The sequence below is a fragment of the Danio aesculapii genome, chromosome 1 (genome assembly GCF_903798145.1).
Source record: "Danio aesculapii chromosome 1, fDanAes4.1, whole genome shotgun sequence".
NCBI lineage: Eukaryota > Metazoa > Chordata > Actinopteri > Cypriniformes > Danionidae > Danio > Danio aesculapii.
In genome coordinates this window covers 13,070,530-13,097,192 of record NC_079435.1, presented here as the reverse complement: position 1 = coordinate 13,097,192, position 26,663 = coordinate 13,070,530, and the positions used below count along the sequence as shown (strand labels likewise).

The 26,663-nt window shown below is 36.8% G+C and overlaps 1 protein-coding gene across 1 annotated transcript in view; it reads left to right on the top strand.

The window, feature by feature from the left end:
- The first annotated feature begins 402 nt into the window (after positions 1 to 402).
- The window catches only part of cfap58 (cilia and flagella associated protein 58), a 196,508-nt gene continuing 170,247 nt past the window's right edge, over positions 403 to 26,663 (top strand). Inside the window, exons 1-7 of the mRNA XM_056456599.1 lie at positions 403 to 443; positions 4,740 to 5,000; positions 5,106 to 5,254; positions 9,372 to 9,528; positions 12,564 to 12,758; positions 15,155 to 15,292; positions 22,309 to 22,468. Of these exons, the coding sequence (XP_056312574.1) occupies positions 438 to 443; positions 4,740 to 5,000; positions 5,106 to 5,254; positions 9,372 to 9,528; positions 12,564 to 12,758; positions 15,155 to 15,292; positions 22,309 to 22,468 (1,066 nt within the window). The 5' untranslated portion in view covers positions 403 to 437. The remainder of the gene's footprint in view (positions 444 to 4,739; positions 5,001 to 5,105; positions 5,255 to 9,371; positions 9,529 to 12,563; positions 12,759 to 15,154; positions 15,293 to 22,308; positions 22,469 to 26,663) is intronic.

Sequence of the window (26,663 nt, the reverse complement as noted above, 5' to 3'; positions counted from 1 at the left end):
ACGAAATTACTGATAACTCACTGACAGTTCATAAACACCTCATTTTCACTCGTCCATATTAAAAAACTGTGTAAAACTGCCACCTAGTGTAAAGAACAACACATAAACAAAGCAGGATTCATGCACTAAACATTTCCATACGAGTTGTAAGCTAATCTTGCTATCTTTTCTCTCTGAAATATTTTCTGAGTAATATTTTGCAGTGTCTTTAAAGCGAAACGTCCTGTTACTATCCCTTCGTGAAGCACAGCAGTTGAACCTAAAAGTGCTGCTGCTCAACTAGGAGCGGTTGCCAGGCAACGAGGACGCATATCCCGGGTGACCAGAAAACAGTGTCTTGCGTGTTGTTGAAGTGAGTCGTTCAAATGATGTGGGTTACAATTTAGTAAACGAAAAACGGCAACAACTTTAGTAAAGAGGAACGACAAACAATCACAATGGAGGTAACGTTATGGGTTTTATGTTTATTTAACGTTTTGCTCAACTGTGTAGTTGCTATAGATGCTAATATATCAGACACTGAATTTAAGCAAAGAAAAATACTACACTAACCTTAGCCTGTTTATTAAAGAATTTCAAGGTTTCCAGTTACAATCAAATGAAGTCAACGTTTTTAAAGTAGGATAATGCTAGCTGCATATGCTAACGTTAGCATATGTACATTTATTTATGGGCAATTCTTTAACTACCGGCACTTTTAGCCTTGTGAAGTTGAGTAAAAAACTATTGAGGTAAAGTTGTTTTTATATTCACACATTCCTCCATTTTTAAAGAGTAACAACTTATGGCATAATCCCTACATTGTTTATTAGGCTATTATTATGAATAATCGCATGTAAGAATGATAGCAAAACAACATTAGCACTAATTAATTGACTTTGGACATGTTTAATATGCTAATGTGATTTCCCAATTTAGACTTTGCAAAGATTCCTTTCTGAAATTATGTTAGGAAGGTTAAAATCCGAATGTGTGAATATAAAACCAACTTTACCTCAGTAAAAAAAAAAAAAAAAAAAAAAAAACTTGTTCAAAAGTAACATAACATTGCCTCATAGGTTTAAACACTTTGTCTAGTTTTAAGATCTGTAAAAGGCCAAACTTAGATAAGAAGAGAAATTGTTAATATTTAACATTGAACACTTCATTTTCACCACATCTCAATATACAGCTTTTATTTCAAAATAAAATAAATTATGGCAGTCAAAAAATGGTCTAAAATATATTTTTTAATCTAGTTTAACCAATCTTCCCATAATGTATATAATAATTATACATTTGTCAATGAAATAAATTAGTCCCTTAGGACCAAGTGCTACATTTGTAAACCTGTCACTCTCTAAAATTTTATATTAATTTGGTTAGGAGCTTATTAGAAAATAAATAAATTGAATTTGTATATTAAATAGAGCATGAACTCATAAATTCATTCATTTTCTTTTCGGCTTAGTCCCTTTATTAATCTGGGGTCGCCACAGCAGAATGAACAACTTATCCAACATATGTTTTTTACGCAGTGGTTGCCCTTCCACCTGCAACCCATTACTGGGAAACATCCATACACACTCATTCACACACATACACTACAGACAATTTTAGCTTACCCAATTCACCTATAGCGCATGCCTTTGGACTTGTGGGGCAAACCGGAGCACCCGGTGGAAACCCACACAAACACAGAGAGAACATGCAAACTCCACACAGAAATGGCAACTGACCTAGCCAAGGCTTGAACCAGTGACCTTCTTGCTTTGAGGCAATTGTGCTAACCACTGAGCCACCGTGACGCACAACTTATAAAGTGTGAATACATTTTTAATGTGTGATGAGAACTTTTTAAAAATCTTTTAAAAATGTGTGTGGTGATGGAAATGACAGGGAGTTGTGGAAATGAAAATGAATCAGTGTTAATGTAGAGAAACATTATATATTTATTAGCAAAATGATTAAACTCAATTTATAAAATTACTAAGCATAACCACACATTTTTGCAAGTGTAAGGCTGAGATTGATCTAAAAAAACTGATTTGTCTAACAGATGAACAGTAACAGGGCATACTGTGAATAACTGATTACTATTTAAATATTATATAATAAATTTTAAAATCAACAGTATTACACATCTACCGGGATTGGAAAAAGAAAATGAAAACCCTTATTTTAGAGCACAATAATTCATTAGTGGGGTGGCACAATGGTTCGAGCCTCGGCTGGGTCAGTTAGCATTTCTGTGTGAAGTTTGCATGTTCTCCCCTTGTTGGCGTGGGTATCCTCTGAGTGCTCCATTGTCCCCCACAGTCCAAACACAAGTGGTATAGGTGAATTGGGTAAGCTAAATTGTTCGTAGTGTATGTGTGTGAATGAGAGTGTATGAGTGTTTTCCAGTGATGGGTTGCAGCTGGAAGGGTATTTGCTGCGTAAAAAATATGCTGGATAAATTGGCAGTTCATTCCGCTGTGGTGACGAATGATGAATAAGGGAGTGAGCCAAAAAGAAAATTAATGAATGAAAAATGACTAAATTAAACAAATGAATGAGATTACAATGACAGTTAAACAAATAACCAAAAGGAAAGCAACTACAATTGAGAATCTCCTTTAAAAACATCAGTATAATATTTCAGGGATCTTTGTTTTTTTATTCTTGATAAGGTGATTTTAGGAGTAAGTTAAATTCTAATATGAAATGAATAATAAGAAAAACACCTTTACATGGTACGTTTTATGAAACGTGTTAAAAATTTTGTAATATTACTGTTTTTAAAAAAGTTTCGGTAAAATTACCACATTGCATTGAAAACCTGTAGCATCAGGGATGTTTGCTCTTTAAATTGTTTTATTTTATAAAACTTATTATTTTTCAGCTGCTCATTAATGAGTGAATTTTAAGAAAGAACAATTTGAATGTTTTTACAGTACCATATTTTTACTGAGTTCATTCCTTTACATGTATCATCATTATTATTATTATTAATATTACTGCTACTATTACAGATTTTTAAATTATTTTATATGTAAAATTACAGATAAATCACAAATATGATGCAAAATTACAATGACGCTTAAACAAATAACCAAAAGGAAAGCAATGAAAATTAAGGATCTCCTTTAAATACTTCTGTATAATATTTCAGAAATCATAAAAAAAAATCTTAATAATAAAATGAAGTGATTTTGAGTGAGTTAAAGTCTATTCTAAAATAAATAATAAGAAAAACATGTTTACTTTGTATGTTTTATGAAACGTCGTGTTAAGAAGCTTTTTTTCTAATATTACTGTTTTTAAACATTTTTCTTAGGTTGTAAAATTATCATATTGCCTTCAAAACCTGTAGCATCAGGGATGTTTGCTCTTTAAATTGTTTTATTTTATAAAACTTAACATTTTTCAGCTTCTCATTAATAAGTGAATTTTTAGTAAGAATGCTTTGAATGTGATTTGAATTAATTCCTTTACATGTATCATTATTATTACTATTAATATTACTCCTACTACTACTAATTAGGGTTGTCACGAAACCATAAATTTAGGCCACGATTCTATACCAGCTGAAGTATCACAATACCAAGTAGTATCGCAATACTGTATTAATTCATAACTCAAATCTACGAAATAATGCAAATTGTCACAAATACTATATTCAATATGTTATTCTGTAATACCTAAATTTAATTCATAATTCCCTTATTATTGGAAACCTATATGCACTTATTTGTACAGATATTATGTTTTTTTTTTGTATACACTGTGACTGTTTTGTTCCACATGCAACGTTAACTATTAGAACTGTTAATGATTAAACTACTGTATACAAACTACTGAGGCACCGCCAGTATTTTGGAGCCATAGCATCGCGGTGCTACTGAAGTACCAGTAATCCAACTTCTACTAGTACCAGTAAAAAACTAGTAATACCGCACATTTTCAAATTCTTTTTTATGTAAAATTACAGATAAATCTTGAATATGATGCTAAATTTATTTCAGTATTGGTGATACATTTATTTTGATTATTGGTTAAAACATTGACCATAACTAACTTGGTTTGTTTAGGTAGCATCGAATTAGTCTTTAGAAATGTTATATAAAAACGCAAATGGCAAATTATCAAGTGTCAAATACATTTGAGAAATCGCAAGCTAATTACTAGTCTCAGTTAACATTTCCAGTAGCAGTTTAGCTCTTTCGCATAATTTAATTTAATTTAATTTAATTTAATTTAATTTAATTTAATTTAATTTAATTTATTTAATTTAATTTAATTTAATGAAATTTTATTTTATTTATTTATTTTATTTTATTTTATTTTATTTTATTTTATTTTATTTTATTTTATTTTATTTTATTTTATTTTATTTTATTTTATTTTATTTTATTTTATTTTATTTTATTTTATTTTATTTTATTTTTGGAATGCATCTCAGACTTGTTCATTCTTTTGTAACCCATTTAATTCCACAGAATGGTTGACCACATTCAAAAAAGTATATTTCAGATCGATTATTCCACACTTTTTTCTGTGAAGGTTTCTTTTTGAAACACTCTAACATCTGTATTTAAAATTACCACCTGCTGCTGTCTCTTTATTCTTGGTGTTTGATCACAGATTTCAGTACAGTATCAGCAGTGCTACTGTTGATGTGCAAACTGTTACAGATCTGCCAGACTCTCTTCAGCTTATTTACAGTACATTGTCAGCACAGGTTTGAAGTTTTCTCATGCTTCTGAATACATTTTCAGACTGACGAAAGCACGTTGGAAACCATGGAAATAGGCTTCCAGGAGGTGTTAAATGAATTATCAGGAGACGAAAAATTCGACAAGTTTCGTGTGGAGTACGAGAAGGTCACCAAAGCTCTGCGGAAGTCCCACGAGAACGAAAAGAGACTGATGGCCAAATGCAGAGAGCTGAACGCAGAGATAGTGTCCAACTCTGTCAAACTGTCCACCGCCATGAAACTAGTGGATGAAGATCATGCCTCCATCAACACCCTTAAACAGGTACATCAGCAAGAAATTATGCCGTACTACTGAACAATGTCTAATAGATTTTTTATGTTGCCAGATCATTTACTTTCATCGTCTATGTGTTTTACCGTTATTTAGGAAATTGACAAGGCCTGGAAAATGGTTGAAGCTTCACATGAAAAGGAGTTGCAGGCTAAAGAAACAATTAAAAAGCAAAAGGAGGAAATCGCCAATCTAAACAAGCTCGTGGAAAAAGGAGCCGGAGTCTCTGGGGGTCAAGAATACAGGTCAATTATGTTATTTAGCTATTGGTTTATATAAAAATTAAAATGTGCTGTTTCCTAATTTACTCACCATAAGGCCATTCAAGATATATTGTATTTATTCTTCAGTAGACCATTAAAAATCTATATTTTTAGCAGAAACATTGGTTATTATTGGCACAATGCAAGTCAATATGCTCTTTTGAAACTAAAAAAAACAAAACAATTAGGATACAGTATAAAGGCTACGCTACATTAAAGTCAAATATATGGTCTGTACAAGACACTGAACAGCTATACAGCTATTATAATCTTTAATCCACAGCCTCAACAAAAATGGCGCATGATCAAAATAGTACTTAATTGTGCTTATCCTGCAGGCTGCAACTTATGTAAAAGAGTACAAGTATGCTTGATCTTAATAGGGAAAGTTTACTTCACAGATTCCCAACTTTTAATATACGCTATTATGTACAACACCATTGTTAACGCACTCAGGAATAAAGGTAATGAGTTTCTTGCATAGACTAATCATTTCGCTACATTAAAGCTCAATGTATCATCAGGGTCCACAGGGATTAATTTAGTTTTGTCTGTATGGTTTTTTTAACTCTAAAAGTGATGCTTGAGTAGGTTCTACATTTAAATTTGAATTTAATATGCGACTTTTAGAAAATTATGAGAATGTGAATTGTATGAATTGAATTTGCAATTTGTCATCATCACATGATGTACCTGCAACAGTTGAATCGATTCACTCCCATTCATGAATTCTCTCATGTTGCATCATGGGAAAACATAGCATCTGTTTGATGCACACCTCACCTACTGTTTTTGGAGCACTATGTATTCAGAACTTATACATAAACTTAATTTTATATACTTATCAATTAAATTGTTATATAATTCAAATATAAATTAAATATACATATATTTACAATGGAAATATACACTCACTGGCCGCTTTATTAGGTAAACCTGTCAAACTGCTCGTTAATGCAAATTTCTAATAAGCCAATCACACGGCAGCAACTCATTCAGGCACGTAGACATGGTCAAGATGCTCTGCTGCAGTTCAATCTGAGCATCAGAATGGGGAAGAAAGGTGATTTAAGTGACTTTGAACGTGGCATGGTTGTTGGTGCTAGACGGGCTGGTCTGATTATTTTAGAAACTGCTGATCTGCTGGGATTTTCACGCACAACCATCTCTAGGGTTTAAAGAGAATGATCCAAAAAAGATAGAATATCCGGTGAGCGGCAGTTCAGTCGGCGCAAATACTTTGTTGATGCCAGAGGTCAGAGGAGAATGGCCAGACTGGTTCCAGCTGATAGAAAGGCAACTCAAATAACCAGTCATTACAATCGGGGTATGCAGAAGAGCATCTCTGAACCCACAACATGTCCAACCTTGAAGCTGATGGGCTACTGAAGCAGAAGACCACACCGGGTGCCACTCCTTTTAGTTAAGAACAGGAAACTGAGGCTACAATTTGCACAGGCTCACCACAATTGGACAATAGAAGATTGGAAAAACGTTGCTGGTCTAAAGAGTCTTGATTTGTGCTGCAACATTTGGATGGTAGGGTCAGAATTTGGTGTCAACAACATGAATGCATGGATCCATCTTGCCTAGTATCAATGGTTCAGGCTGGTGGTATAATGGTGTAGGGGATATTTTCTTGGCACACTTTGGGCCTATTTGGCCAATTGAGCATGATGTCAAGACCACAGCATACCTGAGTATTGTTGCTGACCATGTCCATTCCTTATGACCACAGTGTACCCATCTTCTGCACCATGTCATTAAGCCCCATCTTCTGCACCATGTCATTAAGCGCAATTCATCTCACACTGATTTCTTGAACATGACAATAAGTTCACTGTACTCAGATGGCCTCCACAGTCACCAGTTCTCAATCCAATAGAGCACTTTTGGCATGTGGTGGAACGGGAGATTTGCATCATGGATGTGCAGCTGACAAATCTGCAGCAACTGTGTGATGCTATCATGTCAATATGGACCAAAATCTCTAAGGAATATTTCCAGTACCTTGTTGAATCTATCCTGCGAAGGATAAAGGCAGTTCTGAAGGCAAAAGGGGATCCAACTCAGTAATAGTAAGGTGTAACTAATAAAGTGGTCGATGAGTGTAATTATACAGTCACTTGTTTTGTCATAAATCATATTCAGTTTTCAAATGGTACACAAATCATCTAAACATTTGCATATAATTATAATAAAATTACTGAAATAAACAAAAATTGGTGGTTTATTCCACTGTGGCGACCACTGATAAATCAAGGACTAAGCCGAAGGATAGTGAGTGAGTGTGAGTAAATAAAATAACTAAAATGTATAATAAATAGATTTAATGATGGGGCATATTTCGTGTGGGCCTGCTGATATTACATGTTGCATGATGGCCTTCAGCTTCGGTTACCCCCACAGTCCAAAGACATGCGCTATAGGTGAATTGATTAAAGAGCCCATATTATACATGAAATAGGGTCATATTTAGGTTGTAAGGGTCTCCAACAACAGTCTAATATGCATGCAAGGTCATAAAACACTTTTATGGTCTTATAATCTGCATTTATTTTTACCTAATTATCCCAACGACTCCCATATGAATCGTTCAGCGATTCATTTGTTCCCAACCCCCTCCTCAGCGCGAAGCAAATCTGCGCTGATTGGACCGATGACAGCCTGCTGCGATTGGTCGACAGTGACAGGCTTCAGCACGAGACAGAGTGAAATGCCCAGCTGGTAATCAACTATATAAAAGTAGTCACAGCGCACACGCGCTTCATAGTGTAAGGCTTTTTTCACACACACACACAACCCTCCTCAGAAGAACTGGGGAGATCGACGCGAGTCTCTCTCTCTCCCTCTCCCTCTCTCTCTCTCACACACACACACAACGCTCCTCAGAAGAACTAGGGAAAGCGACGCGAGTCTCTCTCTCTCTCTCTCTCTCTCTCTCTCACACACACACACACACACACACACACACACACACACACACACACAACGCTCCTCAGAAAAACTAGGGAAAGCGACCCGAGTCTCTCTCTCTCTCTCTCTCTCTCTCTCTCACACACACACACACACACAACGCTCCTCAGAAGAACTAGGGAAAGCGACGCGAGTCTCTCTCTCTCTCTCTCTCTCTCTCTCTCACACACACACACACACACACACACAACGCTCCTCAGAAGAACTAGGGAAAGCGACGCGAGTCTCTCTCTCTCTCTCTCTCTCTCTCTCTCTCACACACACACACACACACACACACAACGCTCCTCAGAAGAACTAGGGAAAGTGACACAAGTCTCCTGTCTCCTAGCTTACGATCGATCGCCATAGCAACGACAAACGGCAGTGGAACGCGAGCTCACAAAAGCCTTTAACGTTAAATCCGTAAACAAAGCGGCACGCGTCGCGTTTTTAACGTGGCTTACATGCGATAAGAGAATATAAAGAGTAACCGCGTGTACTGTACCAGGTTAACAACTCATCTTTGGGTAGAGACTGTCAATATTATCCATCTGAGCACAGCGTGACTTCATTCGACCGGCGGCGTCTGTGTGTGTGTGTCTAGTGTTTTTTCTGTGTTAGTGGGCGGGGCCGCAGGTTTCAAATCTCCCTGGTTTGCGCGCGTAACTACTGGCGAGGCTTGTGTTTCGTGGCTGCGTCATCGCGAAACACCTAATGACTCGTTATCAAGGCGACTCGTTTGAAGCACTATGAGTCGACTTTTTTATAGATGAATCAATAGTTTTAAACACTGTACACTTACAGATTTAAGCCTTAGCTGGATATTTCACTTCACTTAGAGCTGTGTTACACACTACATGGAAGGGCATTTTCAAAAACCCATAATATGGGCTCTTTAAACTAAATTGGCTGTAGTGTTTGTGTGTGAATGTGTGTATGGGTGTTTCCCTGTACTGGGTTGCAGCTGGAAGGGCATCCGTTGCGTAAAACATATGCTGGATAAGCGACCCCTGATAAATAAAGGCACTAAGCTCAAGGAAAATGAATGACTGATGGCCTTCAGAGGAACTATAACCATATAAGCTGTTCTGTTGAGGATGAAGAACGAAGCTTGTTCATAAACTTTGCTGAATGTTTGTAGTGTGGGCGATCTGTTAAAGATCAAAGAGGAGCTGACCGTGCAGAGAGACAAGCTTCTGTCGGAGGTGGTTACACTTCGGGAAAACCTCACTAAAGCCACCGGTGCTCAGCAGGAGATCGAGGCTGAGAAGAACAAAGCCATGGACATGATTGCTCAGGTATTACATAAAACGAAAAAAAGAAGCCATGTGTCTTGTGATAACACTGAAGTCTCAATGAAATCAAAATGTTCCATGTTTATTTTTCTAGTCTTAAGGTGAACAATTAATTTGTGCACTTGTTTTGGTAATCTTTAATCAAAATCTGACCATTTGAATGCGCGAATGCCAGTCCATCTCTTATGATGTCAGTTTGACGGCTTGTGTGATGTATGCTTAGCCTCTCCAACCGTTAGTTTGCTGCAAGTGAAAGATGAGAGGAGGAGAGCAAAAAAATAAAACCCCACCCACTAGTCAATATTCAAATTCGGAAATACATCATCCTACTGAAATAAAAGTCTGGAACTTCCAGTTCACAGAGAGTTTAACTATGCAGAGTAACACCCTTGGAGAAATGTAATGAATAGGGCAAGGAAAAAGTCACACAGACACATTCATTCAAAGTAATAATTGGCTCATTTCATCACTGACATCAGCATCAGTTGTGCTCGTCTGCTGTTTTTCCTCATCGGAGGGCTACGGAAATGTTTTAGGAATTAATGAAAGCATTTGTGTCTCAAATGTCTTGCTGTGCCAGCAAATCGATGCTTGAAATATAGCGTCTGGTGATTGTTAGTCATCAAAATTATAACAATTTCTAGTCTTCTGTCTTCACATGTTGAGATATGGAATAGACACTCTGTTAATGTGCTGATGAAACCTATGTAAATGTAAATGTGGACAAATTTGATTTGATCAGCTCCCTGGCAAAAATAAACTTGCTTAAATTGTTTGCTGTATGTAGTACAGTACAACAACAAAAAATCAATAAGTGGTCTGACAAACCACTTTAAACTCAGAATGTATTCCAATCAGAAGTGCCTGCAAAAGTTAAAGAGTGGATAGGCTGAAAATTATGGGCATTATGGGCATTTTACTTAAATAAAAAAGTAAATGTCTTGCCTTAAAATTATTAAGTAAATGACATATGTATTTCATTTTTAAACATAAGTTAAGTCAACTGTTGGACAATGAGAATCCAGTCAAGGTGACTCGTTACAAGCAGAATTCTTTATTAAGACATGTTGGATGTTTTGCAGTCTTCAAAAAGTCCTAAATGAGTCCAACACAAGTCTAAATTAAGTCTAAACTAAGTCTGACATGGACAGAGTTGTTCTGCCTTTTATAATGTTTTAGGATGGGCAGTGTATAGAAAACAGACATGACAAGTTTAGTTGAAAGGGTCTTGAATAGATCCTGAGGTTTCACCTGCCCTGATCTGCTTTTAGCATTTGCATCAGTTTGGCTCAGCCAGTGCTCAGGAAGCAAAAGATTAATTTTCCGTTATATAATATGTTCAATTTGAACTCGATTATCTCATCTCATCTCAATTTCGTCCGCTTTTCCGGGGTCGCGTCACGGGTTAGCAATCTTAGGAGAGAACCCCAGACTTCCCTCTCCCCACACACTTCCTCTAGCTCCTCCGGGGGGATCCTGAGGCATTTCCAGGCCAGCCGAGAGACCTTCCAGCATGTTCTGGGTCTTTCCCAAGGCCTCCTCTCAGTGAGACATGCATGGAACAACTTCCTAGATAGGCGTTTAGGAGGCATCTGAAACAGATGCCCGATCCACATCAGCTGACTACTTTCGATGTGGAGGAGCAGCGGCTCTACTCTGAGCTCCTCCCGGGTGACAGAGCTCTTCACCCTAACTATAAAGGTGCTATCCTGCGAAGGAAACTCATTTCGACCGCTTGCATCCGAGATCTTGTCTCCTTCGGTCATAACTCAAAGCTCAGGACCATAGGTGAGAGTAGGAACGTAGATTGACCGGTAAATCGAGAGCTTTGCCTTTGGGCTCAGCTCCTTCATTACCACAACAGACCGATACATCAACCACATTACTGCTGCCGCAGCACCAATCTGCCTGTCAATCTCATGTTCCATCTTTTCTTCACTCGTGAACAAAACCCCAAGATACTTGAACTCCTCCACCTGGCGTAAGGACTTTTCCCCAACCTGGAGATGGCAAACCACCTTTTTCCGGTGGAGCACCATGACCTCAGACCTGGAGATGCTGATTCCATCCCAGCCGCGTCACACTCTCCAGCAAACCACCCCAGTGCATGCTGAAGGTCCATATTCGATGAAGCCAACAGAACAATATTGTTTGCGAATAGCAGAGATGAAATGTGGTGGTTGCCGAACCGGACCCCCTCCAGCCCAAGGCTGCGCTTTGAAATTCAGTCCGTAAAAATTATAAACAGAATTGTTGACAAAGGGCAGCCCTGCCAGAGTCCAACGTGCACTGGAAAGAAGTCTGACTTACTGCCTGCAAATGCGAATCAAAATCCTACTCTGTTCATACAGGGACGAGACAGCCCTTAACAGAGCACCTCTGACCCCATAATTCAAGAGAACCTTCCACAGAGTGCCATAAGGGGCACAGTCGAATGCCTTCTCCAAGTCCACAAAACACATGGGGACTGTTTGGGCATACTCCCAAGAACCATCGAGCACCCTGGTGACTCACCTTTTTAAGTAAAGTAACTAATCTGCAATTCTGAGTGTGCCTCACACAGGCGAGTGGGCTTGACAAACCACCTGTAGAAAACACAATCTTTAATCTCTCTTTGTCACGTTTTAACCACTCTTGCACCAGTTTTGCACATGTGCACCAAATACTTATCACTCTTACAATCAGTTTAAATATCTAAAAAGATCCATTTTGGTTTTATGAAGTGTGTTTCTCATAGATAAGTGGTCCAAAACGACAAACAACCTGTAGAAAAAAAAAAAAACCAAACACTCCCCCTCCTAATTCTAGCACTAAATTCTCTGAGCACTAACAGTTCCTTGGTATAAGCACTTCTTGTGTGTATTGCCTCTTCTTGTTGAATCGCTGAATGCCTCCGCAATTGTAAGTCACTTTGGACAAAAGTATCCGCTAAATGACTAAATGTAAAAAAATATATAAATGTTATAGCTTTTTACAGTATTGGATGATGCTAAGCCCAATTCATACTACACTGACAAATCTGTCTCTCGCTCTCACAGCTCCAGCAGGAAATCCAGGTGCGTCAGAATGAGGTTCATCGGGAGACCAGAAGGAAGGAGAAGTTGGAAAAGGAAGTGAAGCAGTTTCAAACTGACCTGGAGTCCAAACAATCAGAGATTAAATTACTGAGTCAGCAGAGCCAGCGTTTTCAGGACGATCAGCAGAAACTGGAACAACTGCTCCAGGAACACAAAGTAAGTGACTCTGGTCTACGGTCAGCAGATGAGAGTGTGACCTCAAATATAATGGAAGATTCACCAGTAGGACATCACTGTTGATTTTAAATACTATTACTACAGTTTAACAAAAACGTTCTGTAATAAAAATAAACATTGTTAGTTTTCCACTATTGGGCCAAATGGTTCTATTTGCTTAATTGTTTCATTTCGTACATTTCAAAATTCAAAACTGTTTGTCAAGCTTACGATTACATATTTGGAATCATAAATAAAATTAAACAACTGTCTCATAAGTTTTGTTTCTAAACATTAGAATCAAACAAAATCAGCATTTTTTTTCAGTATGCCCAAGCTAAAAAATTAGATCACGACACCTACCTTATTTATGGCCATTCTACACATGATAATCCTCTGGATAATGTTTTGTCAAATTGCGCTGATCTTCTGAAGTAATTCACAACTTGGTCTTGATGGCGAATCTCCTTCAGAAATGAAAGCAACTCTTTGTTTTTGGGCAGTTGAGTAGTTGCTGTCATGTGATGTGCATTTGACAGGACAGACTGTACCTCGCGCTTGTTTCATACAGATTTCAAAACCAAAAAACTTTTGTTTTATAGTGTAGTTGGTTCATTTAAAACAGGGGTCTCAAACTCCCAGCCCACGAGCCATTTACAGCCCGCCCGCAACTGACGTCAAAAATATAACGAGATTCGGCCCCCCAAGACATATGTTTTTGAATCACTATCATTGTTGTGCTGTGGCGTATAGCGACTTGCAATTTTGTCCCCCCACCTATTGGACATTTAAAGTACTGCACTATATTATACTGTGTTTTACTTTCGTTTTTTCTCACTGTGTGTTCGAGAATAAAGCACATGCTGATTATTTCTGTGGCTGATTTAAATGTTGAAATATATGTCCGTAAGTGCTCTATTTTTACTAAAGCTCTATTTTTGTAAATAATCGAGGGTCATTTGATTATTATCAGTTTTATACCACCTATATTTTGTTGAACAAACACTTTTTCATGGTTTGTTATGCTGATGGTGTAACAAATATGCAAATTTTGCTAATATTTGATTCAAATTGTCTCATTTAATAGATTTTAAATATGCGTATTGACATTTCTATTAAAACTATGTACATGTTACTGCTGGTCAAATTAAACATGTCAAAGTAAATGTGAATATATACATTTCCTCTCTTTGTTTTAGTTATACAAAAAAGAAAGATAATTGCCAGTAAAGTCAGTAAAATTACCCAAAGTGTTTTTGCTGTTCTTACACTATCTGTTAAACTTTTGGTAAAGCAACAGTTGGTTGGGACAGAATCCTAATAATTATTATTATCATTATTATGGGTCAATTATCACTATTTAAGGGTCAAAATGCTAATTTAAACAGCCAGAGATATATTTGAGCAGTTGTGTGAACCAACACGTGCTGATTTATCACTGGTGACAGGTAATGAATGAAATATAAACATCAGGTCTGTTGTCCTAGGATGCATCAATTACGTCACTTTTTTCTTGCGATTGAATGTTAAAATGGCTCTCCTATGAATTGCCAGTCACTGAAATGGCTCCTCGTCAGTTTGAGTTTGAGACGCCTGATTTAAAAGTACAGATGTCAAGCTTTATGTGGATATATTTCTTATGTCTGTGAAACAAATATTTGCTGAGATTCCAGAGCGGTTGTTGACCACAAAAACTGTCGTAAACGCACATGTCTGATCCGAGCTTCTACCCCGGGGGAACGTCAGTCTATATTGATCACTGATTGGCTCTTGTACTAGTAGGCGGGGCTTCATTCACCATATTGGCCGTTTTCCCCATTCAAAACTATACGAGTGATATGTCTTGTGCATTCTATAGTCTTTGGTGCTACTAATTGGCCTAATGTTGCCTTGGTACCACAAGTGTAAAGTAAACAGAAATATGGATGATTAAATTAAAGAAATAGCACATAGCCAGTTAGGATTAAACCAGGCAACACAGTGGCAAACGCATGCATTCACACACACTCTACAACAACGCTCAGCATGGTTGTCCAACCGTACCTAGAATTCAGGCCTGAGAACAGTTTGTAAACATGTCACACCTTAAAATCTCATGGGAATACAGTAGGAACCCTGATTGTTCTTATCACCTTTGGCACAATAGTGGAAAAGCGGTCTATGTGAACACATAACTTTCTGAAACCCTTTTTTTTAAAATAACTTTTTCCTCTAAAAAAACATGACTAAATAACTTTATGAACAACCTCTCCATTTGAGAGGCTCTCTAAAGGGAGGGTCTGTCAGGGTCTGCTAACATCTAAAGATACTTTAAAGCATTTCACCCCATGTAATAGCAAGGTTGGAAACAAACAAGCACACACGCACACACAAGTAATTTGTGTTCTTGCTGACAGATTATAAATGAGAAAAGCAGTAAAGAAATGGAACAGCTCCAACAGCGCAACACCAAACTGCAGCAAGATAATGAACAAAACTCCATCAACCTAGAGCAACTCTCCCAACAGAACCAACAGCGAGCATCAGACCTCAAGGTACACACTCACACTCTTCTTTAATCATCTAAATGAGGACATTCCATGGGCTTCGGCTCTTATGAAACAGGCTTTAACCTCTAAACATTTGATTTTGTTTTTAAAAGAATGCAGTTCTTGTCTAAAGTTTGGAAACAGTACAGTTTTTTAATGTTTCAATGAAATCGCTCACCAAGTTTACATTTATTTGTTTGTATATAAAATAAATAAAGTAATCTTGGGTCAGTTGTGTTGTTACTATTTAAAATGATAATTTTTTTTATTAATAATTGTGTAATGCCATTTATTACTGTGATGCAGAGCTGAATTTTTAGCATCAATACTCGAGCCTTCAGTGTCATATGAGCCTTCAGAATTAATTCTGATATGATTTGCTATTTAAGACATGTCAAGTATTGACCTTATTCTAAAATGCGGAAGTTTTGGCAATTGTCTTATAACTTCCAATTCAGTTGCCTATGGGAGAAATGACTAGGAATAATAAACAGAAGAAAACAGTCATACTACTTGCTCTACAAGCGTGTCCATGACTATACACACAAGGCAGAATAATATAATAAGAAAATCTCAGTTTGCAACATCAAGCAGCGTAACGATCTGTTTTTATCTTCTAAAAATGAATGGAAGTGAATGGGACTGGAAGTCTTGAGCCAAAAATATTCAAATGGCTGTGCTTGCTTGTACGTGAAGAATAAGGTCAATACTATACGCTTATTTACACAATATTTTCTTCATTGTACTGTTTATTCAAGTATTTATCTTTGTTAAAGGTCCTGTAAAGTGCTTTGAAATGTGCATTTTTTATTCAATGTTTGACATAATCTTGGGCGATGCAGTGGTGCTGTCACCTCACAGCAAGAAGGTCACTGGTTCAAGCCTCGGCTGGGTCAGTTGCATTTCTGTGTGGAGTTTGCATGTTCTCCCAGCGTTCGCATGGGTTTCCTCCGGGTGCTTTACAGTCCAAAGACATGCAGTACAGGGGAATTGGGTAGGCTAAGTTGTCCGTATAGTGTATGAGTGTTAATGAGTGTGTATGGATGTTTCCCAGAGATGGGTTGCAGTTGGAAGGGCATCCGCTGCGTAAAACATGTGCTGGATAAGTTGGCGGTTCATTCAGTTGAGGCGACCCCAGATTAATAAAGGGAGTAAGCCGAAAAGAAAATGAATGAATGAATGACATAATCTCAATTGAAAAATTAAGAGAGGGTGGGGCATATTGTAGCTCCTCCCATTAAAAAAAACTGCCAATAGCGTTTTGTTTTAATCACAGCTCAAGTGCATCAGATGAAAAAAGAAGTGTCTTGAAGGGGGTGGAGCATGTCAGATACTAGAGAGCATTTGATTGGTCAAGATTTGATTAGAAACTAAGGTATGAGGTGACGTAAAATAAATTGTTGACCAATTTAGGTGGAAATGACAAACTGCAAGCTTTACATGCTTACATCAGTTTTATATTTTCTCCAAAACGTCAATTTTGTCACTGTTTTGGAGCACACTAGATTATAGATATCCTTAAAACTTTTATTTTAATTTCCCGGGACCTTTAATCACCAGCTTTTTTTGTGGGGAGGAAATAAGTTAGTGATCTTATAAAGATACAATTTTAAATTTGTTTGTCAGCTTTAGAATATATGTAACTCATAAACTTAAATGTCCTGTGAAGTGCTTTAAAATGTGCATTTTTGTTCGATGTGTGTCAGACAGACACTATAGGAATTTGATTGATTTAAAGGTGCAGTTCACTCATAATGGAATGTATACTTTTTACTATTTACCATTTATACTTTTCACTATTTATTCAGCCTCAAATGGTCCTAAACATTTATGCATTTCTTTCTTTTAAACCCAAAGAGAAGATATTTCAAAGAAAGCTGGAAACCTATGACTTACATAGAAGGAAAAACAAATACTATGGAAGTCAATGGTTACAGGTTTCCAGCTTTTTGCAAAATATCCTATTTTTTATTCAACAGAAGAAAGAAACTCATAAAGGTTTCAGTAAACACGTAAATGAGTGAGTAAATGATGGCAAAATGTTCAGTTTTGAGTAATTAGAACGTGAAGTATGCGATGATGTCAAAAAACAAAACAAAACAAAACAAAACATGCTTTTAGGTAGAAATGACAAACTGCAAGTTTTGGATGTGTATATCTTCTTAACTCTTTAACTGCCTCACCAAGGAAAAAAAAATTGGATTGCATTTCTCAACTCCTAATGTCGCTAGTTAACACACTCAATGCATTTTCTTTCAACACATCTCATAATTTATAAAATATCAGCCTCTGCTAACTTTTTCATATGTCGGTTTATGAAAAAAGTATCTGATTTAATACATACAGTGCATCCGGAAAGTATTCATAGCGCTTCACTTTTTCCACATTTTTTTATATTACAGCCTTATTCCAAAATGGATTAAATTCATTTATTTCCTCAAAATTCTACACACAGTACTCTATAATGACAATGTGATTTTTTTTTTAATTGTTGCAAATTTAAAAAAAAAAAATAATAATAATAATAAAAAATCACATGTAGATAAGTATTCACAACCTTTGCTCAATACTTTTTTGATGCACCAATTACAGCCTCAAGCTTTTTAAATATGATGCCACAAGCTTGGCACACCTGTCTTTGGGATTTTTTGCCCATTCCTCTTTGCAGTACCTCTCAAGCTCTATCAGGTTGGATGGGAGGCGATGGTGTACAGTCATTTTCAGATTTCTCCAGATATGTTCAGAAGGATTTAGGTCTGGGCTCTGGCTGGGCCACTCAAGGACATTCACCGAGTTGCTGTGAAGCCACTCCATTGATATTTTGGCGGTGTGCTTTGGGTCATTATCCTGCTGGAAGATGAACAGTCGCCCCAGTCTGAGGTCAAGAGTACTCTGAAGCAGGTTTTCATTCAGGATGTCTCTGTACATTGCTGCATTCATCTTTCCCTCTATCCTGACTAGTCTTCCAGTTCCTGCTGCTGAAAAACATCCCCACATCATGATGCTGCCGCCACCACCATGCTTCACTGTAGGGATGGTATTAGCCTAGTGATGAGCGGTGCCTGGTTTTCTCCAAACGTAACACCTGGCATTTACTCCAAAGAGTTCAATTTGAGTCTCATCAGACCAGAGAATTTAGTTTCTTATGGTCTGAGAGTCCTTCAGGTGCCTTTTGGCAAATTCCAGGCAGGTAGTGGCTTCCGTCTGGCCACAGATGGTTGTCCTTCTGTAAGGTTCTCCTCTCTCCACAGAAGAACGCTGGAGCTCAGACAGAGTGACCATCAGGTTATTGATCATCTCCCTGACTAAGGTCCTTCACTCAGCTTAGATGGCCGGCCAGCTCCTGGTGGTTCCAAACATCTTCCAGTTACGAATGATGGAGGCCACTGTGCTCATTGGCACTTTCAGAGCAGCATAAATTTATCTGTAACCTTCCCCAGCCTTGTGCCTCAAGACAATCCTGTCTCAGAGGTCTACAGACAATTCCTTTTTCTTCATGCTTGGTTTGTGCTTTGACATGCATTGTCAACCCTGCGATCTTATATAGACAGGTGATGATCAGTGAAAACAGAATGTACCTGAGCTCAATTTAGAGTTTCACGGCAAAGGATGTGAATACTTATGTAAATGTGATTTTTCAGGTTTTTTACTTTTAATAAATTTGCAAGAATTTTGAGGACATAAATGAATTTAATCCATTTTGGAATAAGGCTGTAATATAAAAAAATGTGGAAAAAGTGAAGTGATTACTGTATACTATGAAAAATCTGAAAATATGAAGTGTAAAACAAAATCAAAATAAAACATTTTTGAATACTAAATCATCAAAAAAATCATTCATAAAGTATTTCAGATTCTCATTTACCACGTCGTCTTCTTTTTTTTTTTTTTTACAATAAATCCAAGATCAAGTATAGTAACAATGCTGTGTAGCGTAAACCATTATTTAAAACAGTCAATCTTTAACTCACTTTAACAGTCATTGTTTATAAATATACTTAAATAAGATTAAAAAACTGATAACAACGTCTAAAAACATTTTGGTTTCACTGCACTACCTACCGCGCCACTGAGTCGCCCTACAATACTTCATAATCCAGAAGAACAACACATTTCTGCTCTACATTAATGCATACAGTACTTCGCAATCCATTTTAGGCCTCACACTGTAGGTAGACACACACACACATACACACACACACACACACATACATACACACAGATTTATGGCGCTGCCCTCTTTAAATCTGACAAAATTGTCTCGCTCTCTTATATAATTAGAGCTCTAGAGGATGAAGGTTTCCGTTCCTCTTCCTCTCCTGTCAGACTAGTGATGGATCTTTCCTGCTCCAAACTTCCGTCAGGCTTCCAACCGAGTCACTGCGGGGGTTAATACAGCAAATGTTACATTTAATGAAATGCCCTGTATTCTCTTTGTTCTGGCTGCTATTGTAGTGGCTGGAGTCTGAAGGGAGATTGTTGGGTTGAATTCACCTCTCTGCAGGATATGCTGAAGCCGTATTGTTAAGCATTCTGTTTAATATGAGCATGTTTTTTTTTTTTTTGTACTGAGGTATTGTTGACCAATAGGAGAACAGAAGGACTACATGGTCTTCATGTTCTGCAGTAGACTAGAGAGAGGCACAATCAACATGCACAACAGAATCCAGAATAACTTTTTAAATGTATTGCATAGGTTTTTTTTTGTAGTGTCGGCACTCCCATCTCTCTCTGAGTCATGAGCTCAAACCTCATGCTGGCCACAAGGGGGCACAATTTCAGCACCTTGGATCACTATCACTCTTGATCCATATATTCACTCAGCCTGAACTATAACAGCCATGTAGTATGTTTAGTTCTTTATCTAATAAGCAGTCTTTAATCAGTACTGAAATTTAATTTAATAATTTAATTTAATTCATAAGTCTTTATTGTTCAGGGTCAGTGCGGTATTTATCTGTCTGTCTGTCTGTCTGTCTGTCTGTCTGTCTGTCTGTCTGTCTGTCTGTCTGTCTGTCTGTCTGTCTGTCTGTCTGTCTGTCGGTCTGTCTGTCTTTCTTTCTTTCTTTCTGTCTGTCTGTCTGTCTGTCTGTCTGTCTTTCTATCTGTCTGTTTGTCTGTCTGTCTGTCTATCTGTCTGTCTGTCTGTCTATCTATCTATCTATCTATCTATCTATCTATCTATCTATCTATCTATCTATCTATCTATCTATCTATCTATCTGTCTGTCTGTCTGTCTGTCTGTCTGTCTGTCTGTCTGTCTGTCTGTCTGTCTGTCTGTCTGTCTGTCTACTCTATCTATCTATCTATCTATCTATCTATCTATCTATCTATCTATCTATCTGTCTGTCTGTCTGTCTGTCTGTCTGTCTGTCTGTCTGTCTGTCTGTCTGTCTGTCTGTCTGTCTGTCTGTCTGTCTGTCTATCTATCTATCTATCTATCTATCTATCTATCTATCTATCTATCTATCTGTCTGTCTGTCTGTCTGTCTGTCGTTCTGTCTATCTATTTGTCTGTCCGTCCGTCCGTCCACATGTATCTATCTAAACTGATATAAAGTGATGAAAGTAAAGATTGATAAATACATTAATTGATAAATACAAATCCAATTACAGTTTTTCTCAGTCACTTCAGTGCATTTCTCACTACACTATTTATATTTGCACAACAGTTAATGCATTTCTCAAAACAATTAGTCATTTGTGCACATCATAGTAGCAGTTTCTCATTCCTTCCAACAAATTGCAAATGCTTTTGGACATGCATCAAGTGCTTTCATACAACTCTCTGCTCTTTTATAACATCTTTTATGCTCTTTTATAATTTATTTTCTTTTATATTTATATCTCTGCTCTTTTATAACTATCATTTCAGTCACAATTAACTGAACTTGTGAATGCTGAATAGTCATTCTATATAAAACTAATAGTCCTAATTTCATTCCTTTAGGCATTACAAAAATGTTAAACTAGTTGTCAAAATCTGTGTATCATATGTATCATATGTATGTTGTAAGTTCAGTTCCAATATGTACTGAAATATTGTTTACAGTTGTGCACAGCTCTAACCCAAAGGAAGTTTATGTTTGTTGTAAATAAGGCTGTGTTTATTCTTTTGCACAATGCTGTGAATAAATTAGAACTGCAAAGAGCAAATGCAGTAAAAATGTGAAACATACATATTCAGTGTCTTGTACTCAGATACCTTACTAAATACAGTAATGTCCAACTTTACTGTAGTTTTCAAATGGCTGTGCAAATAGTATATAGTGCTGTTTAGAGCATTTTCAGGACGTCACCAAAATCGGACTTTTTGCATTGGAAAACATTAACAGAGTAAACTGTCATAATGAAATCCTGACAAAGCCATTTGACTATCTTGTTCATAAACAACGGTGTCAGGACTTTTCATCTTAAATAACACTGACACATTTATTGACATCAATACTTGCTTTTGAGGAATGAGCTATCCATTTTGAGCAAGTGACACGCTTTTGCAGGTTATCAACTAGGATTTGCAGTTTGTACCAATTGTTTTGAGTTACTGTTGTGCAAATTTAAATAGTGTTGTGAGAAATGCACCAAAGCAACTGAGAAAACTGTAAATACTGTAAATGCTGTAATGCTTTCATCAAAGAAACTAGTAATTTCTTACAATAAAATACTGTAATTTAAAACGTTTTCAGTTTTTTGAACACTGATAATTATAATAAATGTGAAAAAGCACAGAATCAGCATATTTGAAGTATCATATCACATTAAAAACTGGAATAATGATCCTGAAAAATCAGCTTTGCATCACAGGAATAAATTCCATTTAAAAAGGAATTAAAGTGTCATATTATCTTGGCACGTTGATGTTTTTATAGATTTTTTATCTGAATAATAAGAATAGTTTTAAACAGTAATGCAAATGTTTGAATTGTGAGGTGTTTTTTAGGTTGTACTTGACTAAATATGACAAGTGTGGGCTTCATCTGTATACACACACACATAAATGACTCATGTGTTGTGTGCTTCAGATGAAGGAAGAGGAAGTAACTCAGCTGAAACAGGAGATCACTAAACTCACCAGACTGAGAGAGGGGGCGCAGAGGAGACTCAGACAGATGGAGGAGCAGAAAGCAGAGGTGGAGAACCAGAGAGAAACACTCAAGAATCAAATCACTGGACTAGAGAGAGGCAAGAACGCACTCATACACATACTGCACTGTTAAACTCAACTGAAGTCATGCCATAAATGTTTTATTTAAAGCTGTATAAATATGAAATGTCGATGTAGTAAAATCTTCATTTTTACATTTCATATACAGTAGTTAACTATACATTATATGGTATGTTATAATTTTACATGATATATTATGTGTTACATTATATATTACACAACCTTTGTACTTCTATAGTCAAATCTTTTAGCTTACAGTATTTTATTTTATTCTGATTGGTCAGTCTTGACAATCTAACGTGTGCTATTCACTGATAACAACCAGTAAATGCTGATATCACAAGCGCCTGTTTAGGGCTGCACATTATATCATTGTAGCATCGATATCGCAATCTGTGCATTTGCAATAGTCTTCTAGGTTGAATTGGGGTTAAAGTTGACCAGGAGCCACAGTCAATGAAGATGTTTACCATACTGAAGCAATCGTTTGTCATTTACATGTGTTTTTAAGGCCTGCGACTGTACAGATGTGGCCTTTAGAAATTCGCATCTCAAAGAACAGAATGCCATGACTAGCCGCGGTTAAATAAAGCCGCGGAAGAAATAGATTACCAGTAGGGGGCAGCCAAGCTTCATTCTCAGTAGTGGTAAGTTCTGAAGCGGATGACTCGACACCCACGGGTGACAGTTTCTCCGTAGAAGGTGGAGGTGTTTTCTCCATGTTTTGTTCATATTTTCCAAAAACGAATACAATGCTGCACCTAGGATAATTGTGTTGAAATGTGCATGGAAATGTGCACGTTGAGATGCATATATGTGTCTGAGAGACCGGCCGAGCATATCAAGAGAGTTTAAAGCAGGGGTCTCAAAGTCAATTTACCTGGGGGCCGCTGAAGGCAGAGTCTGGGTCAGGCTGGGCCGCATCAGGTTTTCCACAAGAAATTAATTATATTATTAATTTTTAATTTGTTTATTTTTTTTTATCTTATTTTGTGTCAAAAAAATAAAGATAAAGAGATTAGAGAAGATTGGAATTTTTTAACACAAAATAAGATGGAAAAAATAAACAAATAAAATGTTTTAAACAAATCACTCAGTAATAAATAAATAAATAAATAAATAAATAAATAAATAATAATAATAATAATAATAATAATAATAATAATAATAATAATTAGATTTACTGTTATCCGCTGTGCTGTTGTTACAGGAAAAAAGCAACACTGTGTTGTTGTCTACTGTGTTGTTTCTTTTGACTACTTTTACATCATATAGAAATATATGTAATGTTTATTGTGTGAGGCAATGCAAATACAAAGCAAGTAGCACGATGCAAATGACCCACAAATAACGGTGCGACCCTATAATTGGTCAGAGTTATTGGAGACTCTTAAGTGCCGATGGACAGGTGTCAATATGTGACTGCAGACGATTACATTAGGCTGCATTGGGTTCCTTACTTTTCTTTTATCCCGCTGCGTACGCATCACTTTGATTTCTTTTATCAGAGAGAGAGACCTCACAATAACTCTCTTAGTGCGATTTCAGTTCACTTCCAAGAGAAAAATAGTAATTAAATAACTCACTCTGTCTAATTTTCAAGAGTCCACAGTTACTTCTTCTGTCATGTTCTGTGGCTGACTTGACTCGCGTTGCTTCTGCCTCCCACTATCCTGATGGACTATCCTGATGCAGTTCCACCTTCTTGAGATCTCTTTTGATCAGCTTTACTCAGATTTACTTGTGGTTTTAAAAAAATTAAAATAAGCTTGATTGCCTGTTTTTGGCTAATTTGAAAATACATATATTCCTTAGGTAGGCCACAGTGGCCACTGTGTCATTATTTACTTTCGCTGCACGCGAAACAGTCACCAACCAATGAGCATGATTGTAAATGTTGTGAATGAAGGGCGCTGTGACGAATTTCCACGTGTGCCTAATAGAAATGAGGCAGCCAGCCAGGCCCGGATGAAAACACTCCATGGTAACACTGCTGTAACTTTCACTCATTGAGAAATGTTTGTCTGCCTGCATCAAGCCCAGCCGATGTCCCACCCCTGAGAGCCATAAACCCCACCGTGATTGGTAGGCTTGTTCAGCTCCGTACACAGTATTAAAGTGCCATACATATCAAACTCGAGGACCGCACTGACATTGAACTTTCAAATTAAGGCTGGGGCCACAAACTTTTGTTGGCCCGTGGGCCGCAAGTTTGAGACCCCTAATTAAAAGCATTCTCAAAGCGTTAATTAAAGCGTGCATAAGACACAAAATGAAAGCATTGCTTTACTCAAGTAACAAAATTAAAAAATAAATACACTCACTGCAGTGTTTTTAGGCATTTGTATACTTACTGAACAGTATATCCTCCACCTCTGATTTAACATGTTTGTTTGGTCATGGAATGGGTGAAAAATTTACCTGTTTATGACATTTTTTGCTATTTCTGCGCAGAACATTGTAAAAAATCTACAGATTTATGCAGATTGATTTTGAGAAAAACCTAAAACATAAAAAATAATAACTTTTATTCAAGGTTTTGAATGCAAATCCAATTAGATCCACTTGTTTGGTAAACAAAGCAAGTCTCTCAAATAAAATAGCTAATAAAAACAGGAAATACTATTTTACAGTCTGTATTGTATATAAATCCTATAAACATTTGCATATTATTCAGTAATATGACTGAAAGGAATATAAAATAAGGCATGAAAATAGTAAATAAATAGACTCAATGATGGGCAAAAAATCTGTGGATTTCCAACATAGGCTCATTCTGAAAGCGTAGCCCTATGTATGTTTCTGGAAACATATTATGTAGCTAGAAGTACGAATGGCTACATTTCATCTTTAAAACGAACACTGCGAGGCGGTATGACACCAGTCCTTTTCTCGCTTACCAGCTGACCACTTAGCTTAACTTAGGAGGTTAAGAATGTGGTAAAATCTAAAAATGTGGTAAAATTCTGGCAAGGGCTTTTCTTTTTCTGGATTGCGTTTTAAAACTGTCAGTTGGGTTTAGGGAAGTGGGTGGGCGAATCAATCGGTGCCTTTGAAAATACTATTGGTTGGGTTTAGGGAAGGAAGAGGGTGGGTTAGTCGATCGGTCAGTCAGTTTTTCAGTCAGTCATTCAGTCAGTCGACAGCGGCCTCTGGTGGATTTACGTTAGAACAGCAGGCCCGAATGGCAAATTCGAGATCTCAAAAAGCATACACAGCGGCCTCTGGAGGATTTGCAAAAACAAAAACTACAAAAAAAATGTAGCTCCTGGGGTGTCCTCTTTGGTGCTCTCCAGAAATGTAGCGGTAGGTTTTCAGAATGAGCCTGGGTTGTGGATTTCTGTGCACACAGATTCCATGTGGGCTTACATTTGACTAGAATATCAGTAAGCCATGAAGCCATACTGGTCATTGCCTATTACTATGCAACATGTTGCTGAATTCATAATTATCAGTGGAAGGTTTGTTGTTGTATGTGTTGCCCTTTACAATTGTCATGTGGTGTTAAGTTGAAGCTTGATTTGAAAGTCAGCGCGAGTCATTAGTGTGTTGCATGTTAAGCACGCCAAATCAAATACATGAATTGCATATTGGCAATCTTTTTATTCTGCAACACTTCAGTCAGCTCCCAAGATTGTTGTTAGTTACAGTATGCTAACATTACGTGCAGTAAAAGCAAAACACTGTCACTGTCTAAGCAATAATTTTATTACTGCAATATCTGCTTCGTGTTTTTTGAATATAACAATTCTGTGACGAGAAAACATTCACAAGTGTGAGATTTTTATGTATAATTTGTACAAGATATAAATATTTAATTTTCAAATTTAAATATAAATAAACATTTTCTCATATATGTACAGTATGTTTGTATTTGCATATATATGGAAAATAATGAGCCCAGTAAACATACAGCTGAAGTCAGAATTATTAGCCCAGCTTTGATTTTTTTTTTCTTTTTCAAATATTTCCCAAATGATGTTTAACAGGGCAAGAAATTTTTCACAGTATGTCTGATAATATTTTTTCTTCTGGAGAAAGTGTTATTTGTTTTATTTCGGCTAGAATAAAAGCAGTTTTTTATTTTTTTAAAACTATTTTATGGTCTAAATTATTAGCCTTTAAGCTATATATTTTTTGATAGTCTGCAGAACAAACCATCGTTATACAATAACTTGCCTAATAACCCTAACCTGCCTAGTTAACCTAATT